The following is a 21,324-nucleotide window of genomic DNA, read 5'->3' as shown; positions in this document are numbered from 1 at the left end:
AAAAGGCATCTGGGGAGAAGAAGGCTCCTTGCCCTCCCCGGAGGGTTCAGGGCATAAATATGGCCGCCCTTGAAGCTCAGCTGTGTTATTCCAGCCCCTCCCACACCTAACAAACACACGTACGCATTTGAGGCAAGGCCTCATGCAGGATAGCATTGATCTCTGTTTACAGTCTCCTTATGGGCGCTTCCATATAGGACCACACATGCGCTGCGATTCAAAAAGGCTTCTTAATCGAGCCACATGAGGAGGTTAAAGAGAGTATAGCTCTTTTGGCTGTGGGTGGTACGAGAGTCTAAAGTTGGGGGTTGCCCGGCGACCCCTCTTCGACCCACTGCAAAGCTGCGCTTTTCGGATCGGATTCCAGCCCAAGAGCCTTTTTTTATCCACGTGGGTTTTACCAGGCCATCTTTGGTCAACACAGGAGTCGGATACCATATTTTCTAGTCGTCCAGGGGAGCTCCCAGACTTTGAATCATAAAAAGCTCGTTTTAAACCGCCCACCCCTGCTTCCCTCTTGTCTGATGAGGTAATTTGATTAATGTGCAATGCCAAAGTGGATGAACACGGTCACATTTAACATCAATTTGCTCTCTTTGTTGACTCGCTCTCGCAGAGGAATCAATCATGGAGTCAGACTTTTGCACAGCCCAATGAGATTTTGTTGACGGTCATTCCCAATTGAACCAATAGACATAATGACCACTCCCCTTCTTCTACTTCAACTTGGAATCATAATTGAATTAGAAAAAATGTTTGTTACTCAATCTAATTTAGTCTCTCTCCCTCATTTTTGAACACTGAACGCTTTTGTGCAAAACTGTGAGGTTGTCGACCGCCATTCCTGCAAGGCCGCCTTCTTGTGGAGAGCTAATTCCCATTTCATAGGCCATGCATAAAGGCAGCATTCTTCCATCTAGTTAGGGTGAAGACTCCCAGTCTGCGGCTTCTCCCACAAGAAACTGGTATATAGAATTGGGATGTGGATTAACCAACCGTATATTCTCTTTATCAACTTTTGAGAAAATCAATTATTTATTCATCTTTCCATTTTCTACCGTATCATGTGTTATCTCGTGCGGCCAATTAATAAGACTGCTAGGCCCTTGTGGAATAGCTCATGATGTATGCAAGTTCACTTGTGAGTGTCTGTGTGTGAGCTGTGGCAGACAGCAGCTCTAGTTTTGTTGTGTTTATGGTTCTCAGCTATTATGTCTGTCACTTCCGAATTGTGAAGGTGATAGAGTGGGATTTTTGATTTATTATATAGTGTCTTGCTGTCTTCGAACGGTCATTGGTAGGTCGGGTGAATCCACAAAAATTGCTCCAGCTAGCCGGCGCTCATATTTGAAAGACTGCAAAGCCAGACAAGTTTTTGCATGGTGTGTCTAAGGGTGGGCTTTGCTTTGATGTAGAATTCCCCATCACCATAAGAACATGGGTGGGTAGTCCCTTAAAGCCTTCATGTCATAATATAGGAAATACTGCATCAATATATAGAATATTTATAAATATTATTTCACAATGCTGCAGGATACGTGTGATTTCACTGCTGCGGCCAGGAAGGGTTTCTAGGGCAACCTCACTCGAGCCTTGTTCTAAAAATGGCCGTCATGGTTACTGTAAAAGCCTAGGCTGGCCCCTTGAACCGGCAAAGAAAAGAGCCGTGAGCACGACTTAGGGAATGGGAGGAAAGGGGGGCCTGGTGCTTGGTGGACCTGGGTGGGAACCAGTCACATTAATAGACAACACATGAGACGTGGAGGGTTTCAAACCCACTCAACACGCAGTCATGGGAGATGTGTATGTGTTTGACTAAACAGTAATACCCTGTACTCAGCACTTGGCTAAATTAAAAGGGCATATTTGGCGTGGGGGCTACTTTTTGGTGCCCAGGCGATTGGACAGGGAAAGGCAAAACTCATTACCTCCCCATCTGTCAGTGAGTGGGAGAGCTGTGGGAAACGCGCAGGGGTTGGTTGGTTGGTTTGTGGGAGGGTGAAACAAAATAGACTTTTGAATGAGTTTTATTACCACTTCATCTACCATGTGTGATGAATTTGAAGAAGGATTGTGTTATTTTGCCTTGTAGGGTGAAATTGATAAAAGCTTTTTGAGGAAAAAGCAGCTTCTTCAGTCTTTGTATGAATTACTTTGCTTTGTTGTTGTTATTGTGCTCACATGTTTGGATGTTCTTTTTTGATTGCACTCTCTGTTCTTCTTTTGAAATATATCTTTCTCCCTCTCAGACATACGCACGTGCGTACATACAACCAAAAGATGCTCTCAATAGTTTGCATTACACTACAATAATAGTCGGTCATCTAAACTCATTCAGCATCACTTTGATGCTGGAGTATAGCATCTTTACTGTTGCCATAGTGACCACTTTCCATTGAGAAAAAAAATCATTCATCTTCCATACTGTCCATCCTCAAAAAGGTTGCTGGGGTTGCTGGAGCCTAACCCAGCTATCCTTGGGCAAAGGGCAGACTACCTCCTCGACTGATCCTAATTAGGGGCTCTTCGTAACCCACCTGTCCCAAAGGTATTTTGAGCATATTTATGGGCACAAAAATGAAACATCTTTCCCCAAAGCATTGTCTCATTCTCATGTGTACTTACACAGAAACATTGTCAGGTTTAGTCTTCTACCGTTGTAGCACCAGCTGCACGGTTGTAAGCCTTTTTGTCCCACTTAGGTGAGTCGGCGTGACTCCCTTGCAGCGCTAGTGGCTTGCTTTGATCAGTGCAGATGCAGGCAGTCGCCATATTTCGCGCACGCCACGCCACGTCTTGTGTTAATATTGTTCACAAACGTGTCCTGCTTTTTGCCAGCTGGCTTTCACAACAGCAGGGGGAATAAACAAGCACATTTCTGTGGCTATGTTTGCATATTTGCTGCCAGCACTTCCCGGTCAGGGAGATAGTGTTCTTGCATCGGTTTATGTTCTCAGAAGAGGTAGCAGAAGTAGCCGGACTGTGGAGTTAAGTAGAATTAGACAATCCTTTGCTACTTATAAAATAGCCGAGCCTATTCTGACAAAAGTAAGAAGTGCTATGTAGGAAGAAAACTTAAAACGTCACCAGGCAAACAAGTAGTACCTGAAAAATCTAATTAAACTGGCTCTCAGATTTGTTTATAAAAATGGCTGCTTTTGTTTTATTTAAGGTTTAATCTGTCATGATTGCACACGTCTTGAAAACTGACCCCTTGTTTAGCCAGCGCATGCGTCCCATTTCCTTGTGCGTGCAATTAAATATGGAACTCCTCCCTGGCCTCTCACATCAATGGAGAACCGCTTTGATATCCCGTCTAATACATGCTTGATATAACAACGTTGCGTGCACGCGGCCCTTTGATAAACATATTTCGGCGATGTACGTCTTTGCCTGTGTAGTTCATGCAATCTCTCCTGAGCGCATAAATACATTCATAACCCTCCTTAGCCACTCCCATTATTAATAAATGCATGACCTCATGCTGTGGTTGGGCGTCTGTTTCATATGTTCCTGTGTGTGCATGTCTGTATGTGTGTGTATGTGTGTGTGTGACTACGCCCCACTCATTCATATTCATCATGCCATAATCAAAAGTGGCCGCGCCTCTAGATTGTGCAGTCAGGGATAAGATCAAACATTATATTCAAAGTCATGGGAGTAGGAGGAGGAAAAGGTGGGTGTATAATTCATACTGGAACATCCCCACACACCTCTTTCTTGTTGTTCTTCACTTACTTTCCAGATGCGAACTCGCTGAGATGTCTCACTTAGAGGCATTGACATATACTGATGTTTTCAATATATTACTGCTCTCATAGTATGTGGTATTTTGAAAATTGCCAACACAGTGTATACAACAAACATGACAATAATCCCATGATTCCCCTTACCCAAACCAGATAATTGGCATAGTGCGAAATGTCAGTGGTTTGTCTAAATGGAACTTTACACATATAATAATAAATATTACATTTACTATTGTTTACATCAGTTTGTCTCCAAACTAATTGGAGGCCTCAATCATACCTACATCAATTGTGCAACTGACAAAAGAGTGAGTGCATTTAGTGAGTTGCGTTTTGTTCTCTTCGTAAAGACAAAATAAGTTGACCCCTCTGTGTCCCCTGCACAAATTCGTAAATCCTTAAACAAGTAAAAAAAAAAGTTATAAACTTCAGTCCCTAGGTGTCTTTTAAAAATGCTCATTTTGCGGAGTCACAAGAAGCAGTCTCAAGTTAATAGTTCTTGCTTTTCATCTTTTTCTCAGCTGAGAAAAGTACGTACACTGGATTCCAGTAAAAGCTACCTGAACTGTAATTAATAATACATTTTAAGCCTCTGTTTTAATGGTTAAACTTGGCGTCGTGTTTCCAGAGAGAATTGTAACTAAGGGATTTTTGTCATTTTCTTTTCCAGGTTTCCATCTGAGTGGCACAGTAAAAGATCCAGCCACATCCTCCTCCCCAGAACTTATCTGCAGTGTCAGTGTCAGCTTTGACCGTTGCAAGATCACGGCTGTTACATGCACTTGTGGCAACAAAGACATCTTCTATTGCGCTCACGTGGTGGCGCTGTCGCTTTATCGGGTCCGTAAACCAGAGCAGGTCAAACTGCACTTGCCCATCTCGGAAACCTTGTTTCAGATGAGCCGTGACCAGCTGCAGAAATTCGTCCAATATCTTATATCGGTCCACCACACCGAGGTGTTGCCCACCGCACAAAAACTGGCTGATGAGGTCCTGTCACAGAACTCTGAGATCAACCAGGTCCATGGTGAGTTAGTGGTTGAATGAATGGTTGAGATCAAATATCATTGGGTTAAATTATCCATTATTATTGGCAGTGTTTGTGTTGTATCAATTTCACTATATAATCTGGTTTTTACTCTATTTTGAAAGAAAATAATGTTTTTTATGAGTTGTACCATTCTAATTATATAAACATATGCCTATATGACAATTGTTTCCGTTCGTAGAGTAACGGCATCGTGATAATATGATATTATTGCAGCTTTTTATGTTAAAGGCGAGCTACTATGGAATTCCAATACTTTGTGTGTAGTATGTCATTCATGCATTTACCCATGGAGTCTTTGTATACAGTTTGTTGTCTCGCCTTCACCTTTATGTGAGTGTATCGACTCAGTGGTGAAGGCAAATTGCAGTGGGATCAATGCCATCCTCATTAATGGGACGCAGACAGTAAAGGGGGGATTGGGTACTTCTAATCAACACTGTATAGAGCCCTTATTTACCTCTTGAGGTGGAGTGATAAGGAGATGGGGATGATTGCAAAGATGTTAAATGTGAGTAAATCTGTTGCTCTGTGCAGTTGTTTGACCACTTTCTATGTTGTATATCAGTTTGACTCCCTATTGTGGTCCAATTGTATGCATTTTGGCCATAAATGCACCTATTTGTGTTTCTCACACATTGTGCAACTCAAAGGCAATTTGATCTATGGTTCTAACAACACAATGTGGTCATCAACAAAATATCGGATGTAATAATAAAATTGTGAAATTAGAATTACAATATTAATACTACTCGTATATGTATAATACTCATGTATATATATTTATATATATAATCCTCTAACATTTGAGTAATAGCATTCATATAATAAAAAATATACACTTAATATTGTAATTCAAATTTCACGATTTTATTATTATATCCAACTTGTAAAAAAATATTTTGTTAATATATATGAAACGCAGAGGCTTTTATAATAAAGGGATATTGCCATGGATCAAAAATGGCATGCTGGATATAACCTCAAAATATAGTAAAAACATAATTTCATGTTAGACTCAATGAGAGACCTCACATTCGAGAACATTTGTGCAATAATTGTTTATGTTCGTGTGCGTCATATAGGGGCACCTGACCCCACAGCGGGAGCCAGTGTGGACGATGAAAACTGTTGGCATCTGGACGAGGAGCAGGTTCAGAAGCAAGTCAAACTCTTCCTGTCCCAGGGTGGATACCACGGCTCGGGCAAGCAGCTCAACCTGCTATTCAGCAAGGTCAACAGCCGCCAGTGTTGTTTCCTCTACGTTTGCATCGCAACCACACATACAGTACACAAAGGCACATCCAGTCCCCCAACCAGCAGGTCTGCAAATGATTCTGCCCTCAGGTTTTTATTTTTCGCCATAAGAAGACAAATGTAGTATCCCTTCTCTGCATCTGGTTAATATTTTCCCTCTCTCGTGCACTTAGACACCCCAACCCCTCCCTTGAGAGAGGAGACCTTTGTTCTCCAAGTAATCTCCGATGCTCATCCGCACATGCATTAGCAGGACTGTGCTCTTAGCTCGCAGCTAATTGCTGGAAGGGAGCCAGTGAACCATATATGCTCCATGTATAAACACTTATGGACCACAGAGATAGGTAGACCTTTGCAATTGAAAAAGTTTCAATACAAGCACTCTATAAAACTTCTACTTAACAGTGCTGTATGGCTCTGAATAGTGGCCTGAGGTGTAATTTACTTTGATAAAATTACAACAATCAAGCAATGAATGTCGTGTGAAAGTGAATTTAAAACAGCATGAAAAGGGTTATTAAGGTGTCATGTTTCAAAAGCCAGCAGGCTGGCACATGGAACTGGGTAACAAGGTGACAGGAAGTCAACTTTGCACTATAATTCTTCTGAGAGCCTTGATGTTTTACTGCAATGTAGTGCAATCAGTTTTCATATAATATCGTTGTTCATAGCTCAGTCCCTCTATGAATTGAAAATAATACTACATTAATGAGGAGGGTTGAATTTGGCGAGCTATTTATTTTGCTATGTGAATCAACTATTACCCAACAATGGTTCAATGCATGGAAAACAAAAAAAGTGAGAACTATTATTTTCGTAATATTTTTATAGTACTTTTGTATATGCCGTCTATGGCGTACCGTGGCATGGTATTACGTTAGCAAAGATAAGATTGGGCTAAGTGTGTTTTGTCCACAGAATAAAGTCAGCAGTGCAAGACCATTAGGCATTAACATCCAGGCTGTGTGACTCCCTGATCTTTTAGCAGCATTCATGCATCCACATGTGCACACACTGTCAGCTTATATGCACAGTAGTGTGAAACATTGTACACAGAGAGATCAGACCATCACTTAAAGAAATGACGCTATTTCTCCTTTATGCTGCCAGTGTATCTTTAAGTGTGGATTGCAGGCCAATCGGCCTACATAACAATCAGTAGCTGTATACTCTGTTTTAAGTGCCATTTGTCGAGCACATTCTCTGTGACCTCACATTGAGATGAATGTGCAGCTTCAAAATGTAGTTCGAGAGTGAAGGGCTGGAAAGCATTTTGAATGGCAATTATTCCCCGCAAGGCACCCAGTTTCCAATGCATTATTTGAATATACCAAAGGGCAGGAAGCTTTTCTCCATTTCTTTGCATGATTTGACCATGAAAATAAAATGCTAAAGTCGGGAACCAAGGCGGCATTTAAAACCCAACAAAAACATATCAAAAACATCACATTAAAAGCTGCTTTTTGAATTACATGAATGAATTTGAATGATGAATGACAGAATAGAAACATCATAAAAGGATGTTACTTTTTCATAAGGGTAGGCACCATATTTTCATATACAATTAATCACATTTATTCAGTAGTACATCATTATAAAGTGAAAATATTCATTTTATCGCCCCATGTGGACTGAACGAATAACGCAACGTAAAGACTATTTTAGTTACTTGAAATGTGATATTTAAAATTCATTCACTATTAAATTCCATTATTATGATTGCTACTGTGTGTAGTATGTCCGTATCTTGATGTTTCTGTCTTTTGGCCCCTGTAGGTGCGTGAAATGCTGAAGATGCGTGACTCCAACGGAGCGAGGATGTTAACACTGATCACAGAGCAGTTCATGGCCGACCCTCGGCTGGCGCTGTGGAGACAGCAAGGCACCACCATGACAGACAAGTACAGACAGCTCTGGGACGAATTGGGTACGACACGCACAAACACACAGTATACAAAAGCACGCACTGATTCAACAAGGTGCCTGATTGGAACCAGACATTGCCCTAAAGACACACACGTGTTTGTGTGTTTATCCCTTTTTTATGGTACACATAAGCACACATACACGCACAGCTACACACCCTCAAATTCTAGAGTCTAAATTCTGGCCTGATAAAGCTCTTCAAACATGGGCATGATGCAGTAACACGTTCCACAAATATGAGCAATATCCTGCAATACAATCCTCTAACATGGTGGCATTGTACTCAACAAACCTGACCCACATTCTGTAGCAAATTCCACCAACATGCATCCAACACATTTCATCCTCGTGGTGGATTGTCTGTTTCGCACTCTGTAAACATAGACAACATGCTAAAAATATGCCATAAACACACATGCAACACCCCCTCAAACATGTTCTACATACTATATATCACTCGTATACACCACGTTCAATGAAAGCATGATCATTAACCTTCAAAGTGCTATATGTTAAGAAGCAAATTCTCAGCTCATCACCATAGGTTCATTGAACTTATCGTTAATTGATTTTGATTTCAGTGGCTATGTGACAGGCTCTCAAAGCATAAAAAACATAGAAGACAGCCATCATGTTGTTTCCCAGCCTTTGTTGTCTCGCCTCTCGGCCTGCTGACAATGATGTATCTTCTCCCTTTTGCTCTCATTTTGCACTTTTTATTTGGACAGCCCAATGATCTCATCTGTTTCAGCACCACACACACTCGGAATTGGACGTGTGCGCCGGCGCTCTTCGTTTTGAAGTCGACACTTCAAACCCTTCTTCTCGTGTCCTTATCGTTCCCCGTGATGTGCGCTCAATGCCTCCGCGCTCGCTTCTTTTCTCTCACTCTCTTCTTTTCGCTGTCTCTCTCCTTCCTTACTCTTTTGTCTTCGCCTCCTTTTAAGCATGCGTTTGCTCGTTTTCCTATAGACTCGAAGACCAACCTCCTTGTCCACATCTCCTTTTCCTACTTTATTCTAAATTGTTTTATGTTCTACCACCCCCCCCCCCCCCCCTCTTCAAGTACTGTCCTTGCCTTCGCCCTTTCTCCCAAACCCGTCCGTCAACTTCCATCCTCGTGCACAATGGGGAGTGCAATACAGCCTTCAGAGTAATATCCCCGAATGTAACCACATCCCATGAGGCCGAACCACTTTTCATATTCTGTTTGTTCCAATTTGCTCCAAAATGATGTGTGTGCAGTCTGTGTTGCCTCGGGACTACCTAAGTTCTTTCGCATACTTTTTTTGTGGGGTACAAAATGTGTTCTGAGAGAAAAACAGGGAGGGAACTCTCAGTGATGCACTTCTTTGAAAGATACCCTGAAGTTGCATGTTGACTATGAAAAGTCTAAACACCTCTCCTCAAGCTCGATTTTGCTGTTATTAAAAAATGAGCCCACTGTATATCATTTCATCATATTGTATATAACCTTGGATGTGGCTAATAACCTTTAAAGCTCAGTGGCATAAGATTTGCCCCACCTTTTAACACACCCTCATGTTTTGGTGTTCACCAGGTGCCCTGTGGATGTGCATTGTACTGAATCCCCACTGCAAGGCGGAGCAGAAGGCATCCTGGTTGCAGCAGTTGCGCAGTTGGAACAGTGTGGACGTATGCCCCTGGGAAGATGGAAACCACGGCAATGAACTGCCCAACCTTACCCACTCGCTGCCTCAGGGTGCCCATGCCAACCAAGGTCGGTGGCACGCAAACTAAATCGTCATAAAATAATTAGGCGGCTTTTCTTTTTGTTTCTTTCACAAACGGATGACTCATTTAATCTCCTGACTGATCACTGAGGCACACAATGCGTTTTTGTGAATATAGTTTATAGATTTTGAGGTACCTGGAGATTTTTTGTAAATTATATCCTTGCAAAAAAGGTCATATTGAACCTGCCTATAAGGGACATTTCCTTGATGTGTATTCACACAAAAATATACATAAAACCCCTAATTCCTGTGAAATTGGTACATTGTGTAAGTAAATATGTTCATCCTCTCTTCTCTGCAGAGATACGGCCCCATAGGACTGTGTTCATGCGTGCCATTGAGGCCTGCGACCTGCACTGGCAGGACCGCCATCTGCAGCACATCATCGCCAGTGACCTCTACGCGAACTACTGTTACCACGATAACCAGGAGGGCTCCCTTTTTGATGCGCGTGGCTGGCCTTTGTGGCACGGTCAGTGGACTATATCGAAACACGAGCGGTGCAATGGGCGTCGCCATTTACTTATCAATTCTCTTTGTCTTTCTCCTAGAACACGTCCCAACAGCCTGCGCTAGGGTGGATGCTCTGCGTTCCCACGGTTACCCAAGAGAAGCACTCCGACTGGCCATTGCCGTGGTCAACACGTTACGACGGCAGCAGCAGCGGCAACTTGAGCACTTCCGCCGGCACAAGAAAGGTAATGCCTTATTTTTAAGTTTCCATGGAATGGAATGGCTGATGAATAGTATGTTGTTTTTCTCAGAGTTGCTCCATAAAGGCCACACTTCCATTACTAACATGGAAGGCTGGGTGGGACATCCCTTGGATCCCATTGGCACTCTCTTCAGCACTCTGACAGAGTCGGGACGGATGGGAGACGAGGGATCCAATACCTGTTTGGACCTCTCAGGTAATAAAGATAACTTTTTGAATAGATAATTGCGTGTTCAATTTGCATGTCCTGACTTTGCCTTTTTTTCCCCTGTGTCATTTCCAAGTCTGTTTTCTATCGGTGTATGTCTTATTACTGTTCCCTGAAAATGTATGCTCTTGTTGGACTGTGTTTTGATCATATTGTAACACAGAAAATAACCTGTTTGACCAATGAAGGCCATACACAGGATTGTTTTTCACCCTTATATTAAAAAGAGTAGATTATTAATTTATACATTGAGTCATTTGGGCAAGAATTAGCTATGCTATGCAAAATTATACCCAATTTTCTTTCCTATTTATCAACACTGAAGTTTCAAAATCTCAAAAGCACCTCAATGCCATGCCTCTTTACAGACTGTTCTAGCGTTGTGACTCGAGCAGACCTCCAAAGAATGCCTGTGCAGAGACTGCTGAGCGACGGCGAGTCATACGTGGCTCTGGCAGTGGAGACGGCGCTGATGGGCCTGGGCCAGCAGCGCGTGATGCCAGACGGCCTGTACGCTCAGGAGAAGGTGTGCCGCAACGAGGAGCAGCTGCTGGCCAAACTTCAAGAAGTGGAAGTGGACGATTCTCTTGTCAAGATCTTTCGAAAGGAGGCTGTCTTTCTGATTGAAGGTAGAACACTGGCGCATTTGCAAGAATGTGTGTTAGGGGTTCTTGTAAATGGCTATAATGCATTGAGAGTGAATGATGTCTTTTTTTTAGCATACCATGTTTTTATTTTATTTATTTTACACATAATAATAACAGAGATCAATTTCACAGACATACTAGCCACCCGCCATTCTATGCCGCATATTTGATGATTTTTTTTTATATTCAATATAGAGATAAAAACGAATATGTGAGAGTGCATAATTTGTAGTTGAACTAGTAGTTTTCTGCATATTTTATCCTTTCATTTTGTGGCACAAATAGAGACCAAGGTGACCAAAATAAGCTCTTAGCTTTGCAATACATTGTGTCAGCACTTTATACACACAGCAGTGTGTCCATTTAGAATGCAGACACAACATGGAGGAGTGAAAATTGGACTCCCATCTCCACCCAAACCCCCATCCATACCAGGGCCTGGCGCGACCACCCACCTCTGGCTCTGTTTCTCATAGAGAACGCCACGCTCACACACCCAGTTTGGCCCCTGGAGGCTGCATCACCGCCACCCTGTGATGCGGTCTGTGGTCTAGGGGTTTAAAATAACCCACCAGAGACGACAGCGTGGGGTGGGACACGGGCGAGCGTGCGAGGCCAGCCAGACCATATGGTTTTTGACATCATTGTTTTTTTAAACGGCACGTGGCCAAAACATAGAAACCATTATACCACTATGTCTGTGTGTATTTATACTATTTTCAAATATATTATTTCTCGCTACATGGTTAAAAATATCTCAGCCCTATGGAAAAATGCATCCAAAGAGCATTCCAAGCCACAGGTGGTGCTATATCACTGAAGCCTATAAGAAAGCTCAAGAAAGTCATTTCCGTAGAGGCTAATCAAAAATAACGAGAACACAGAGCCCCATCAGGGAGAAATGTTTACAAGATATAGTTTTTTTCCCCAAGTAATGATGAAGTTCTTTTGCTTTGCCATTTTCACAGCTCCCACCTTATTCAAAGCTGTCACTGCTATTTGATGTGATATGTCTTATAAACATTGTAAAAAGCTATATTAACGCCCAAGCAAACTAAAATAGAAGTCTAAGATATGAAAAGAAAATCAAAATAATTGTATGAAACCTTGTAAAACAACACTTTAAAGCCTCCAAAATGACTTCTTTCGGTGGCAGATGTGAGATCTGTTTGGGTAATTTCGAATAGAACCACAGCCACAATAGTTAAACATTTAGATGAATGTATACCAGTAGAATTTAACAGACTGTAAATGTAAATTGTGGTGTCATAAAAAAACAGACACCAGACTGTTTACCCTTTTTCTTTTTTAAATACCGGCATTGCATTTCCATAGCTACTATAAACGGATGCTATACTTTCCATTCTGTCTTTGACTAACGCGAGCCTTTACATTGATTGTCCTTTGCAGCTGGTCCGTACTCTGGCCTCGGGGAGATCGTCCATCGAGAAAGCGTCCCCATGCACACCTTCGCACGCTATCTCTTCACCTCTCTCCTACCTCATGACGCTGATTTGGCGTACAAAATTGCACTGAGAGCCATACGGTAGGTGATGCACTATACACACACTCTAAAGGGAGCTGTTGTTTTTAAGGAAAGATTTAAAAACTCACACTCTTACTGACATTGTTAAGTTTTAGGTCTTAAGTTAGGGGCAATGACTGTGATCTGGACTTTAGGGACCCTCACTCCATTTAATGCATGAAAGAATGAATGTTAAACATTTAAACCTTGCTGAGTCACCATCAAACAGATCAGGGGCTGTTGAGCAGCGGAGAACTGCTCTCTGGTGACTCGGACACATCGTTACCCACTCCACTAGCTCAGTGTCACACACACTCATGCACAGATTTTAAAGTCAAACAGTGTTTACAATTATTAGTTTTAGTTGGGATTCAAACAAAAAGTATTGCTTTTTCTCGGTGAAAGAAACTGAGTCTCAATTGTTTTTTATTATTAAACGGCCCTTTTTTTGGCTTTGAAAGTTGTTTACTTGATTTTCACAACATTTATAAAGACCTAAATTTAACATTTTATTTTCTGAAAAGTATACATATGAAAAAGTAAATGTGTAATTATTTTACCAGAGTATTATTGCACTCGTCTAGTATTCACACCTGCCTTTGGGTGTGGGCCGAGGTCATATAAAACATCTTAATATTTTAATTATTCTATTGGACAGAGTGGAAATATTTAACCTCCTGTAATTGTAGTTTAAAGTACTTTTACAAAATGTGACCTCACTAATCGGCTGCTTCAAAATGTTTGAAATGTGCCAAACAAATTTGCCTGTCACACCTTTAGTCAGACATTGGCCATTTGGTTTAATTAAGCTTGAAGGGTTTATGTTAATCCTTTTGGACCTGCATTATTAATTCAGGATCGTGATAGTACTGCTCTGCTCAATATCTTGTCATGTGTCTTCACCAGACCGTTTTGTGTGGTTGAGTGTGTTTATTTTGGCCTGCATCCCTCTTGTGCCAATGGTGTGTGTGATCTCTCTATTTTGGGTCTCCTTTGTGTGTGTTGTTTACGTGCGCATCAGTGTGTGGACAATGTGTGTTAATCAGACTCTGCTGCTGTGTTTTGATGTTGTGACTCACGGGAGCTGGATCAGTGAATATTAATTACGTTAATGAGAGTGTAATTAGTGTGGCTATAATGAGGAGAAGGGGGTGCATACGCACACACCAATGAGTGTGCAAAAGGCAGCAGGTAGTGGAAATTGAAGGAAAATTAGTCGTCTGAATGCACAGTCAGGTGAATGATAACTTGAATGAAGTTCTGCTTTTTTCCTAGCGAGGGCAACCCACTTGGATTAATTGAACACAACAAAGAAGCGCTCGCAACAACTGCTCACCAAACTTTTCCCAGAGTCAACCTCTCCCACTTGTTACACCTCCGCACACCCCGCTGTCGTGTGAAACAGGCCGATTTAGAATAATACGGGCCACTTATGGGTGCTCTTGGGAGCCCGGTGGTGTCTACTCAGCACATAATGAATGTGTGTAATGTAGCATAGTGTAATACGAGAGCATATAGCTCACCGTTCCCATGGGATGGTAGACAGTTAAATATAGAGGAGGAGGTAAAGGAGCCAAGGCTATTTTAATGGCCCCATTATAAGATTATCATTGATACATGCACACAGAGCGAGAGAGAGAGAGCAAAAGACCTTTTCACATTACTCCCCTTTAGTATTAGGCTACAATTGACAGCTTCACATTTAATCATGTCAGAAATGACTAATTTTGCCTTTAACATCTATATGGAAATTTACATGAAACAAGAGGCACTATTTTAAGTGGGTGGACATACGTGGCTTTACTGAGAGGGTTGTACGTTTCCTACTAAGACATATTTGCACCGTGGGTGTACCAAATGTGATGCAGACCTGACATATTGGTTTGGGAGAGAATAAACTAGAGTTGAATCAAAATGTTGAAGGAGATGAAGAAGAATATGATTCTTGTTGCTCTTCCACATTTGCCTTATCGCTGTTTCTCCAAAGCCAAAGAGCGCCTGGTATTTTCATTCGCGATTTCCATAGGCGATACAAGCCTTGCAATGCTAATGAAGCTAGATCCTCTCCATAATCCACAACCTTTGATCCGCTGCATAATCTTTGCCGACGCAGCACTGTTTATGCTCTCATTGCGACAATGTTAAAGCAGTGACATTGGCTTGAAATGGGGCTAGACACCGCAGACTGTTTTAAAAGTATAATCTTAATCTGTAATATTAAATTCAAATAGAGTCCCTAATAAAATGTCTATTCTCATTGTCTGCAACATTCTCCAAAATGAAAAGTCCCAGAGGTCTCTGAAGGTTGTGTATGGAAGGGGCTCTTGTCTGCTGATGCAAAGGGGGTTTACTGTCGACATGAGAAAAACACCGTGACACAGGGGAGGGTTGGTCGTCATGGAGATGCTGACCAAATACCTCATCTGGTGGCCTCGGGATTTGAGTAAAACAGGCCAAACTGGGTCCCCCACCTCCCACTTCCCACATCTTTGTTCCGCTTGTGGTAAATATATCTCTAGGTGTTTTAAGAGTGCTACCTCCAATTCATTATCCCAGATTAACTCGATATAGGTTAGCTACGACAAATCCCTTCTTTGGCTTTTCCTTTTGTTCTGTGGTTTATTTCCATATTCTTGATTTTGCGCCCATTCTAAAACCCTCTAATATGCCAAAATTCTTTTTTAGCAGAAAATCATTTTCAGTGTTAACAATGCTTGTCGACGTAATACAGACTCGTATTTTGGGTCTCAGAAAGCAGCAATGTTTGTTAGCCATCATTTACTTTATGATGAATTGCTTACAGTGCACTCTACTGTACTCTACAAGCATGTTACTACCTACATTGGAGACTCCATTGTGACTGTGATGGATTTTTGGCCTATATATGCCCTGTGATCAGTTTTGCCTTTCCTGTCCCTTTCCTCTGTCTTATCGGGGGTTCCATTGAGATATGTATACAAAACAAAGTGAGCTGTGTCAGGCTTTATCTTCCCTGCAACCCCTGCATCTATAGACCTTGTTCAGAGATGTTTTCTATCTTGCCTACTCTCACTTGATCTGGTCCCACAGCATGGATGCATGCTACTGTACTTATATACTTGAGGGAACGCTTGCACAACATCCTATGGAGAAGATAGCGAACAAAAGCTCAATATGGATTTCCACTCCCAACACGTCGAGGAGGTTATTTTTCAGCAGTCCTGGCTGGCCTCTCCAGCTCCAATTCAATGAAGGCCCTCTGGCTCTCTCTGGTGCAAAGCAAACAAAGCGTGGAATGTTGATGAGGCCTCCATCTTTTTTACCCAGGGCCCTTTTTCTTTGCTTTGCCGCACCCCAGGAATCTTCCACAAGGGCCCCCAGTATGGCAAAGACTTTTAGTCACTCGTGTTTTGGATGGGGAGAGAGGAAGGAAATCGGCTCTTGCTTGACCATCTTAAACAAGTGCAAATGGTCGCCACATTATATGAATCATAGCAGGCTCTTTTTTGTCACTTCCCGCTTGCTGTGTAATGTTTATTAAGAGTCTCAGTCTCATGTAGAATATACATTTATATTACAGTAAATCAGGAATGAGTTACAGTTTACTATACTGTATCCAAGTGCAGTGTTCATGTTAAAACAGTACATACAATTATATTGATTCACATCTATGCACCTGATCTTCCCCATCTCCTCACTGGTTCCTGCACAATTACAGCTTGAAATAACAGAAATTCAGCCAGTGAATCATACATTAACTAAAAAAAAGTTTCATGGACAAGTTGTTCAATTCTAGGTTACTAGCCCACACAGTAAACATACATAATGGCAACCATTAGTCCAGTAGATGACGCAACCGCATCACAAGTGTGCCTGCCTCACTGAGCTACAAGAGCTTCAGGCCCAGAGTATAATGTTACATGAGGTGTTTACACTCTCACGAGGCCACACATCCTTCTTATATCAGTTAAAAGTCCATCCATTCCTTTCATATTTTTGCATAGAATAGAATAGTATACACGTGCCTATTGTTTGACTACTAAACCTAATGTGATAACATGGCTCAATTCTTTAAAAGATATCGCTAGGAATCTGTGGAAGCGTTTTCGTCAACAGACGCGAGATGACTAGAGAGGACTGGCCGAAAACCACTCGTCTCTGCACTGAATATTTCACCCCAGACTGCAACGAAAATTGGCTATCGTGGCAGATGGTGTTGAGGTTGGAGATGAAGCCGTTTGCTTGTGGGACACAACCTACTGGCTATTAGCTATCAGCACACATCTCCCCATGCCCATGCCATCCATTCTTAAAATACTATTCAGCTTACTCGACATAGGAATGTTCCCTGCTGTGCAAGCACAAATTGTCTGTACTATGCCTGAATACTGCTGTATCCTCTTCAGGTGCATAGTCTTATAGTGTCTGCTGGGCATTTGGCTTAAGAGAGTGTATTCTCATCATGATAATGCACTTTCTACTTCAGATTGATTTATTTAATAAAGGGACAGCATGAACATATTCATGTTAATGAACTCATAGATAGTAAGATCGTAGCAGAGGTGCGCATCATCAAAATACATTTCAATCTTGGGTTAAAAGCAGTATTGTTTCCTGCAGCATACTCCTGACTGCCCTTTGGGTTCAATTATGCAAAATATGACAGATTTATTTTGGTCCATTTTCATCTACCAACTGTCTAAATCTTGTCATTGACAAGCAACAGTTCGATTTCAAACTCTCCTCGCTGCTCAGCAGTCTGCTGTACAACATCCGTGTCATCATTGCACAAAATTTGTGGAAAAGTGAGTTCAAAAGGTTAAAATCTCTTCAAAAATGGGTTAAGGGCCAGTGCAAGTGGCAATTATAATAATTATGTGATCAAACTTTCTCTCACTCATTGTTCATCAACTGTAGTAGTTAACTCTCGTTAATTTTTTCAACCAAAAACCAACCTTTACTTAACCTCTAAACAATACCGTATTTGGCGCTATCATACAACTTTGAAAAACACACTACACGCATAGGCAGACTAAAAATGCACTAGTACTGTACATAAATACTATACATCATTAAACACAAGCAAAGTAAAACAGCCGAGTGGACTACACAGGTTTTGGTAGCCACATTAAGACAAAAGCATAAACAAACATTAACTTCCACTTTGTGCATTTAAGTGCATTAAAGTTGGCTGTCCCACAAGTTGGCTTCAAAGTAATACTGTTATGTGAGCTTCTTAGTAAATCTAAAAAAAAATGCTAATGCTTAATTGTGAATATTGTATAGGTCTTTTTAATAGCAGCAACTGTTCCTTTTAAGAAGAAAAAAGGGATAATTTTACTTGCAAGTATTCATTTTCACAGTAACATGTTTTGGCAACTGTGTCATGCAGAAAGTGTCTTTTGGAACAGGCCTTCGTACACTAACAGGACAACATGCGCCGAAATTGAAAGTTGGTGTTGAGCATCACGTTGCTTTTTACCGGGTTGCTTTGATGTGTTCCAAAAGGGCAGGTGTGTGTGTGTGACTTTGTCTGTATGTGAATGTGTGTGTGAGCATGTGCTGGTATTTGTTTGATGTATGTCCAGCCCCTGTGCGGCTGGAAGGTGAATCCTCTAATTTCCCCACGGAGTCAATTAGCTTTGTGATTGGTTGAGAGGAGGCCAGGTTTCTGCCTTGTGAAGCAGAGGAGACCTTTTGAAAAGGGAGCGGTACAGAGCAGGAAGAGTGAAGCAGAATAGGAGATGAGACGGCCACAGGATAAGCCTCAGAAACCCTGGCCCATCTTGCCTTGATGATGAGAATGATGAGAGCTTGAGGTTCCTCCGGTCAAAGCAGGTCTCGCTGAGATCCATGCTGACTAAATAGCAACTTGAGGGTTGTATGCAAATTTTTAGTCCGCTGAAACCATGTTTTAATATTCAAGGTTTTCATTTCTCATCTCCCCAATAGCCACTCTCAATCCAGCAGGTGTGCCTTTTGTACAGAGTAGTCATGGCTTTGTATGTAAAATGTATCTCACTCTGCGAAAGTTTTGTTACATCTCGGGTGGGTTTATAAATAATAATGTTTCTTTTCCTGTTGGCTCTCTATCTGCATTTTCCTCCTGATGACTGTCATTTTGCAAATCCCGAATCTCTAAATCAGCCCATGCTACATGAAAATCATAAAAAAACATTGAAATTGTGGGATCTTATCACATGATGTCATTTTTTTCCCAGGTTGCCCGTGTTGGAGTCGGCGGCATCGTCCGGCGATTTGTCCAGGCCTCACCATATTGTGTCGGTGGTACCTAACCGCTACCCACGCTGGTTCACGCTCAGCCACATTGAATCTCAGCAGTGTGAGCTGGCCTCCACCATGCTCACTGCAGCCAAAGGTATGTACTCTAGCACACGCCTTAGCAAAACAAACTGTGAAAGTATTAGGACAAAACAGGCTTGGCTATCTAGTGCACTTGCTCGCCCTAAATATATTCAACTGTGTTCTCTTGGTTTTTCAGGTGACAGTCGGAGGCTGGAGACAGTGCTGGAGTCTATCCAGAAGAACATCCACTCATCGTCTCATATCTTCAAACTGGCGCAAGACGCGTTCAAGATTGCCACGCTGATGGACAGCCTGCCTGACATCACGCTGCTAAAAGTTGCCCTTGAGCTGGGACTGCAAGTAGGTGCACTGTGGAAAACTGTGGGGCTCAATTGGTTTGATCCATACATCTCAGGACTAAAATATTTCCATTGAGCTTCTGTTAACTGATGCTTCTTTTGTCTTGATCAGGTGATGAGAATAACGCTTTCGACCTTAAACTGGAGGCGGCGAGAAATGGTACGCTGGCTAGTCACGTGTGCCACGGAAGTCGGTAAGTTATCGCTGTGTTGTATTCAATTATTAAAAATAAATGGAATGAATAAGCTATCATCTCATAGAAACTTTAATTTTAGATGTCGCATCGTAAAATTGTGAGAAAAATACAAAGCTTCCTGTTGTCAAGTGGTAGGGAAGCATGAAAAGTATGACAAAAGCATTTTTGCCATTTTGTAAAAGACGATCCAGTTGTGTTATTACATCAACGGCATGGAAACTGTAAGGTAGTTCACCCCTTGGTCTTTGCACGTTGTGTGTTTGCATTAGGCGTGTACGCATTGGACAGCATCATGCAGAGCTGGTTCACCCTCTTCACTCCCACCGAGGCCACCAGCATCGTGGCCACCACGGTCATGTCCAACAGCACCATTGTGCGCCTACACCTGGACTGCCACCAGCAGGAGAACCTGGCGTCGTCTGCTCGCACCTTGGCCCTGCAGTGCGCCATGAAGGACCCCCAGAACTGCGCGCTTTCGGCTCTGACGCTCTGCGAAAAGGACCACATTGCCTTCGAGACAGCCTACCAGATTGTACTGGACGCCGCCACCACGGGGATGAGCTACACGCAGCTGTTTACCATTGCGCGCTACATGGAGCACCGTGGCTACCCCATGCGCGCCTACAAGCTGGCCACGCTGGCCATGGCGCACCTGAACCTCAGCTACAACCAGGACACGCACCCGGCCATCAACGACGTGCTCTGGGCTTGCGCGCTCAGTCAGTCGCTGGGCAAGAACGAGCTGGCCGCTGTCATCCCGCTGGTGGTGAAGAGCGTCAAGTGCGCCACGGTGCTCTCGGACATTTTGCGCCGCTGTACGCTGACTACGCCGGGAATGGTGTCGGCGCTGCACAGCCGGCGAAACTCGGGAAAGCTCATGTCGCTGGACAAGGCGCCGCTCAGGCAGCTGCTGGACGCTACCATCGGGGCCTACATCAATACCACGCACTCACGCCTCACGCACATCAGCCCACGACACTACAGCGAGTTCATTGAGTTCCTGGGGAAGGCACGTGAGACGTTCATGATGGCACATGACGGACACATCCAATTCACGCAGTTCATAGACAACCTGAAACAGATCTACAAGGGCAAAAAGAAACTCATGATGCTGGTGAGGGAGCGCTTCGGCTGAGCTCCGCTACTTTTATACCGACTCGATTCTGCCTTCTTTTACTGCGGTCAGGCCAGTCACCTTTTCGGAAAGACCAAGCCCAGCCAGCCGCCCATCGTTTTTTTCATAGACTTCGTTATGTGCATTAGGGGAATGAGACATGAGTGGCTTCAGAATGAAAGTCACTTTATTAAAAATTTGATAGAAAAGAAAATAACAGATATTTGAGAACAGCTACTCTTCAAGGCAACACTGGAACCTCCCTTGAAGATCTATTAATTTCAAAGTAAAAGTACAAAGTGGAATGCATATCTCGGAGGCTCAAATCAGGCAAAAAAAAAAAAAAAAACTAAATATGATCATTTTCAAAGTACCTTTTGGAAACACCATTTAATTTGCATTACGATCAAAATTAATCATTTTCAAGCTTCATTTATTTTGAGATGGTCAGTCTTGAGCTACTCTAGTGTAAAACAAAAGTAGAATGGTTCCTGAATATCTCAATTTTCTATGAAATTAGATGAAATGACACATTTT

At 42.4% G+C, this 21,324-nt stretch overlaps 1 protein-coding gene across 1 annotated transcript in view; it reads left to right on the top strand.

Annotated features, from left to right (window-relative positions):
• LOC144195938 (zinc finger SWIM domain-containing protein 6-like) overlaps positions 1-21,117 on the top strand; it is a 47,050-nt gene extending 25,933 nt beyond the window's left edge. The window contains exons 2-14 of the mRNA XM_077715838.1: positions 4,420-4,776; positions 5,883-6,031; positions 7,831-7,981; positions 9,542-9,721; positions 10,039-10,209; positions 10,289-10,435; positions 10,502-10,648; positions 11,029-11,289; positions 12,718-12,853; positions 19,033-19,190; positions 19,314-19,477; positions 19,589-19,670; positions 19,943-21,117. Of these exons, the coding sequence (XP_077571964.1) occupies positions 4,420-4,776; positions 5,883-6,031; positions 7,831-7,981; positions 9,542-9,721; positions 10,039-10,209; positions 10,289-10,435; positions 10,502-10,648; positions 11,029-11,289; positions 12,718-12,853; positions 19,033-19,190; positions 19,314-19,477; positions 19,589-19,670; positions 19,943-20,808 (2,969 nt within the window). The 3' untranslated portion in view covers positions 20,809-21,117. The remainder of the gene's footprint in view (positions 1-4,419; positions 4,777-5,882; positions 6,032-7,830; positions 7,982-9,541; positions 9,722-10,038; positions 10,210-10,288; positions 10,436-10,501; positions 10,649-11,028; positions 11,290-12,717; positions 12,854-19,032; positions 19,191-19,313; positions 19,478-19,588; positions 19,671-19,942) is intronic.
• Positions 21,118-21,324: the final 207 nt, after the last annotated feature.

The sequence above is a fragment of the Stigmatopora nigra genome, chromosome 4 (genome assembly GCF_051989575.1).
Source record: "Stigmatopora nigra isolate UIUO_SnigA chromosome 4, RoL_Snig_1.1, whole genome shotgun sequence".
In the NCBI taxonomy this organism is placed as follows: domain Eukaryota; kingdom Metazoa; phylum Chordata; class Actinopteri; order Syngnathiformes; family Syngnathidae; genus Stigmatopora; species Stigmatopora nigra.
Note: the sequence above shows the minus strand (reverse complement) of the source record. Positions and strands in the feature narration are given on the sequence as shown.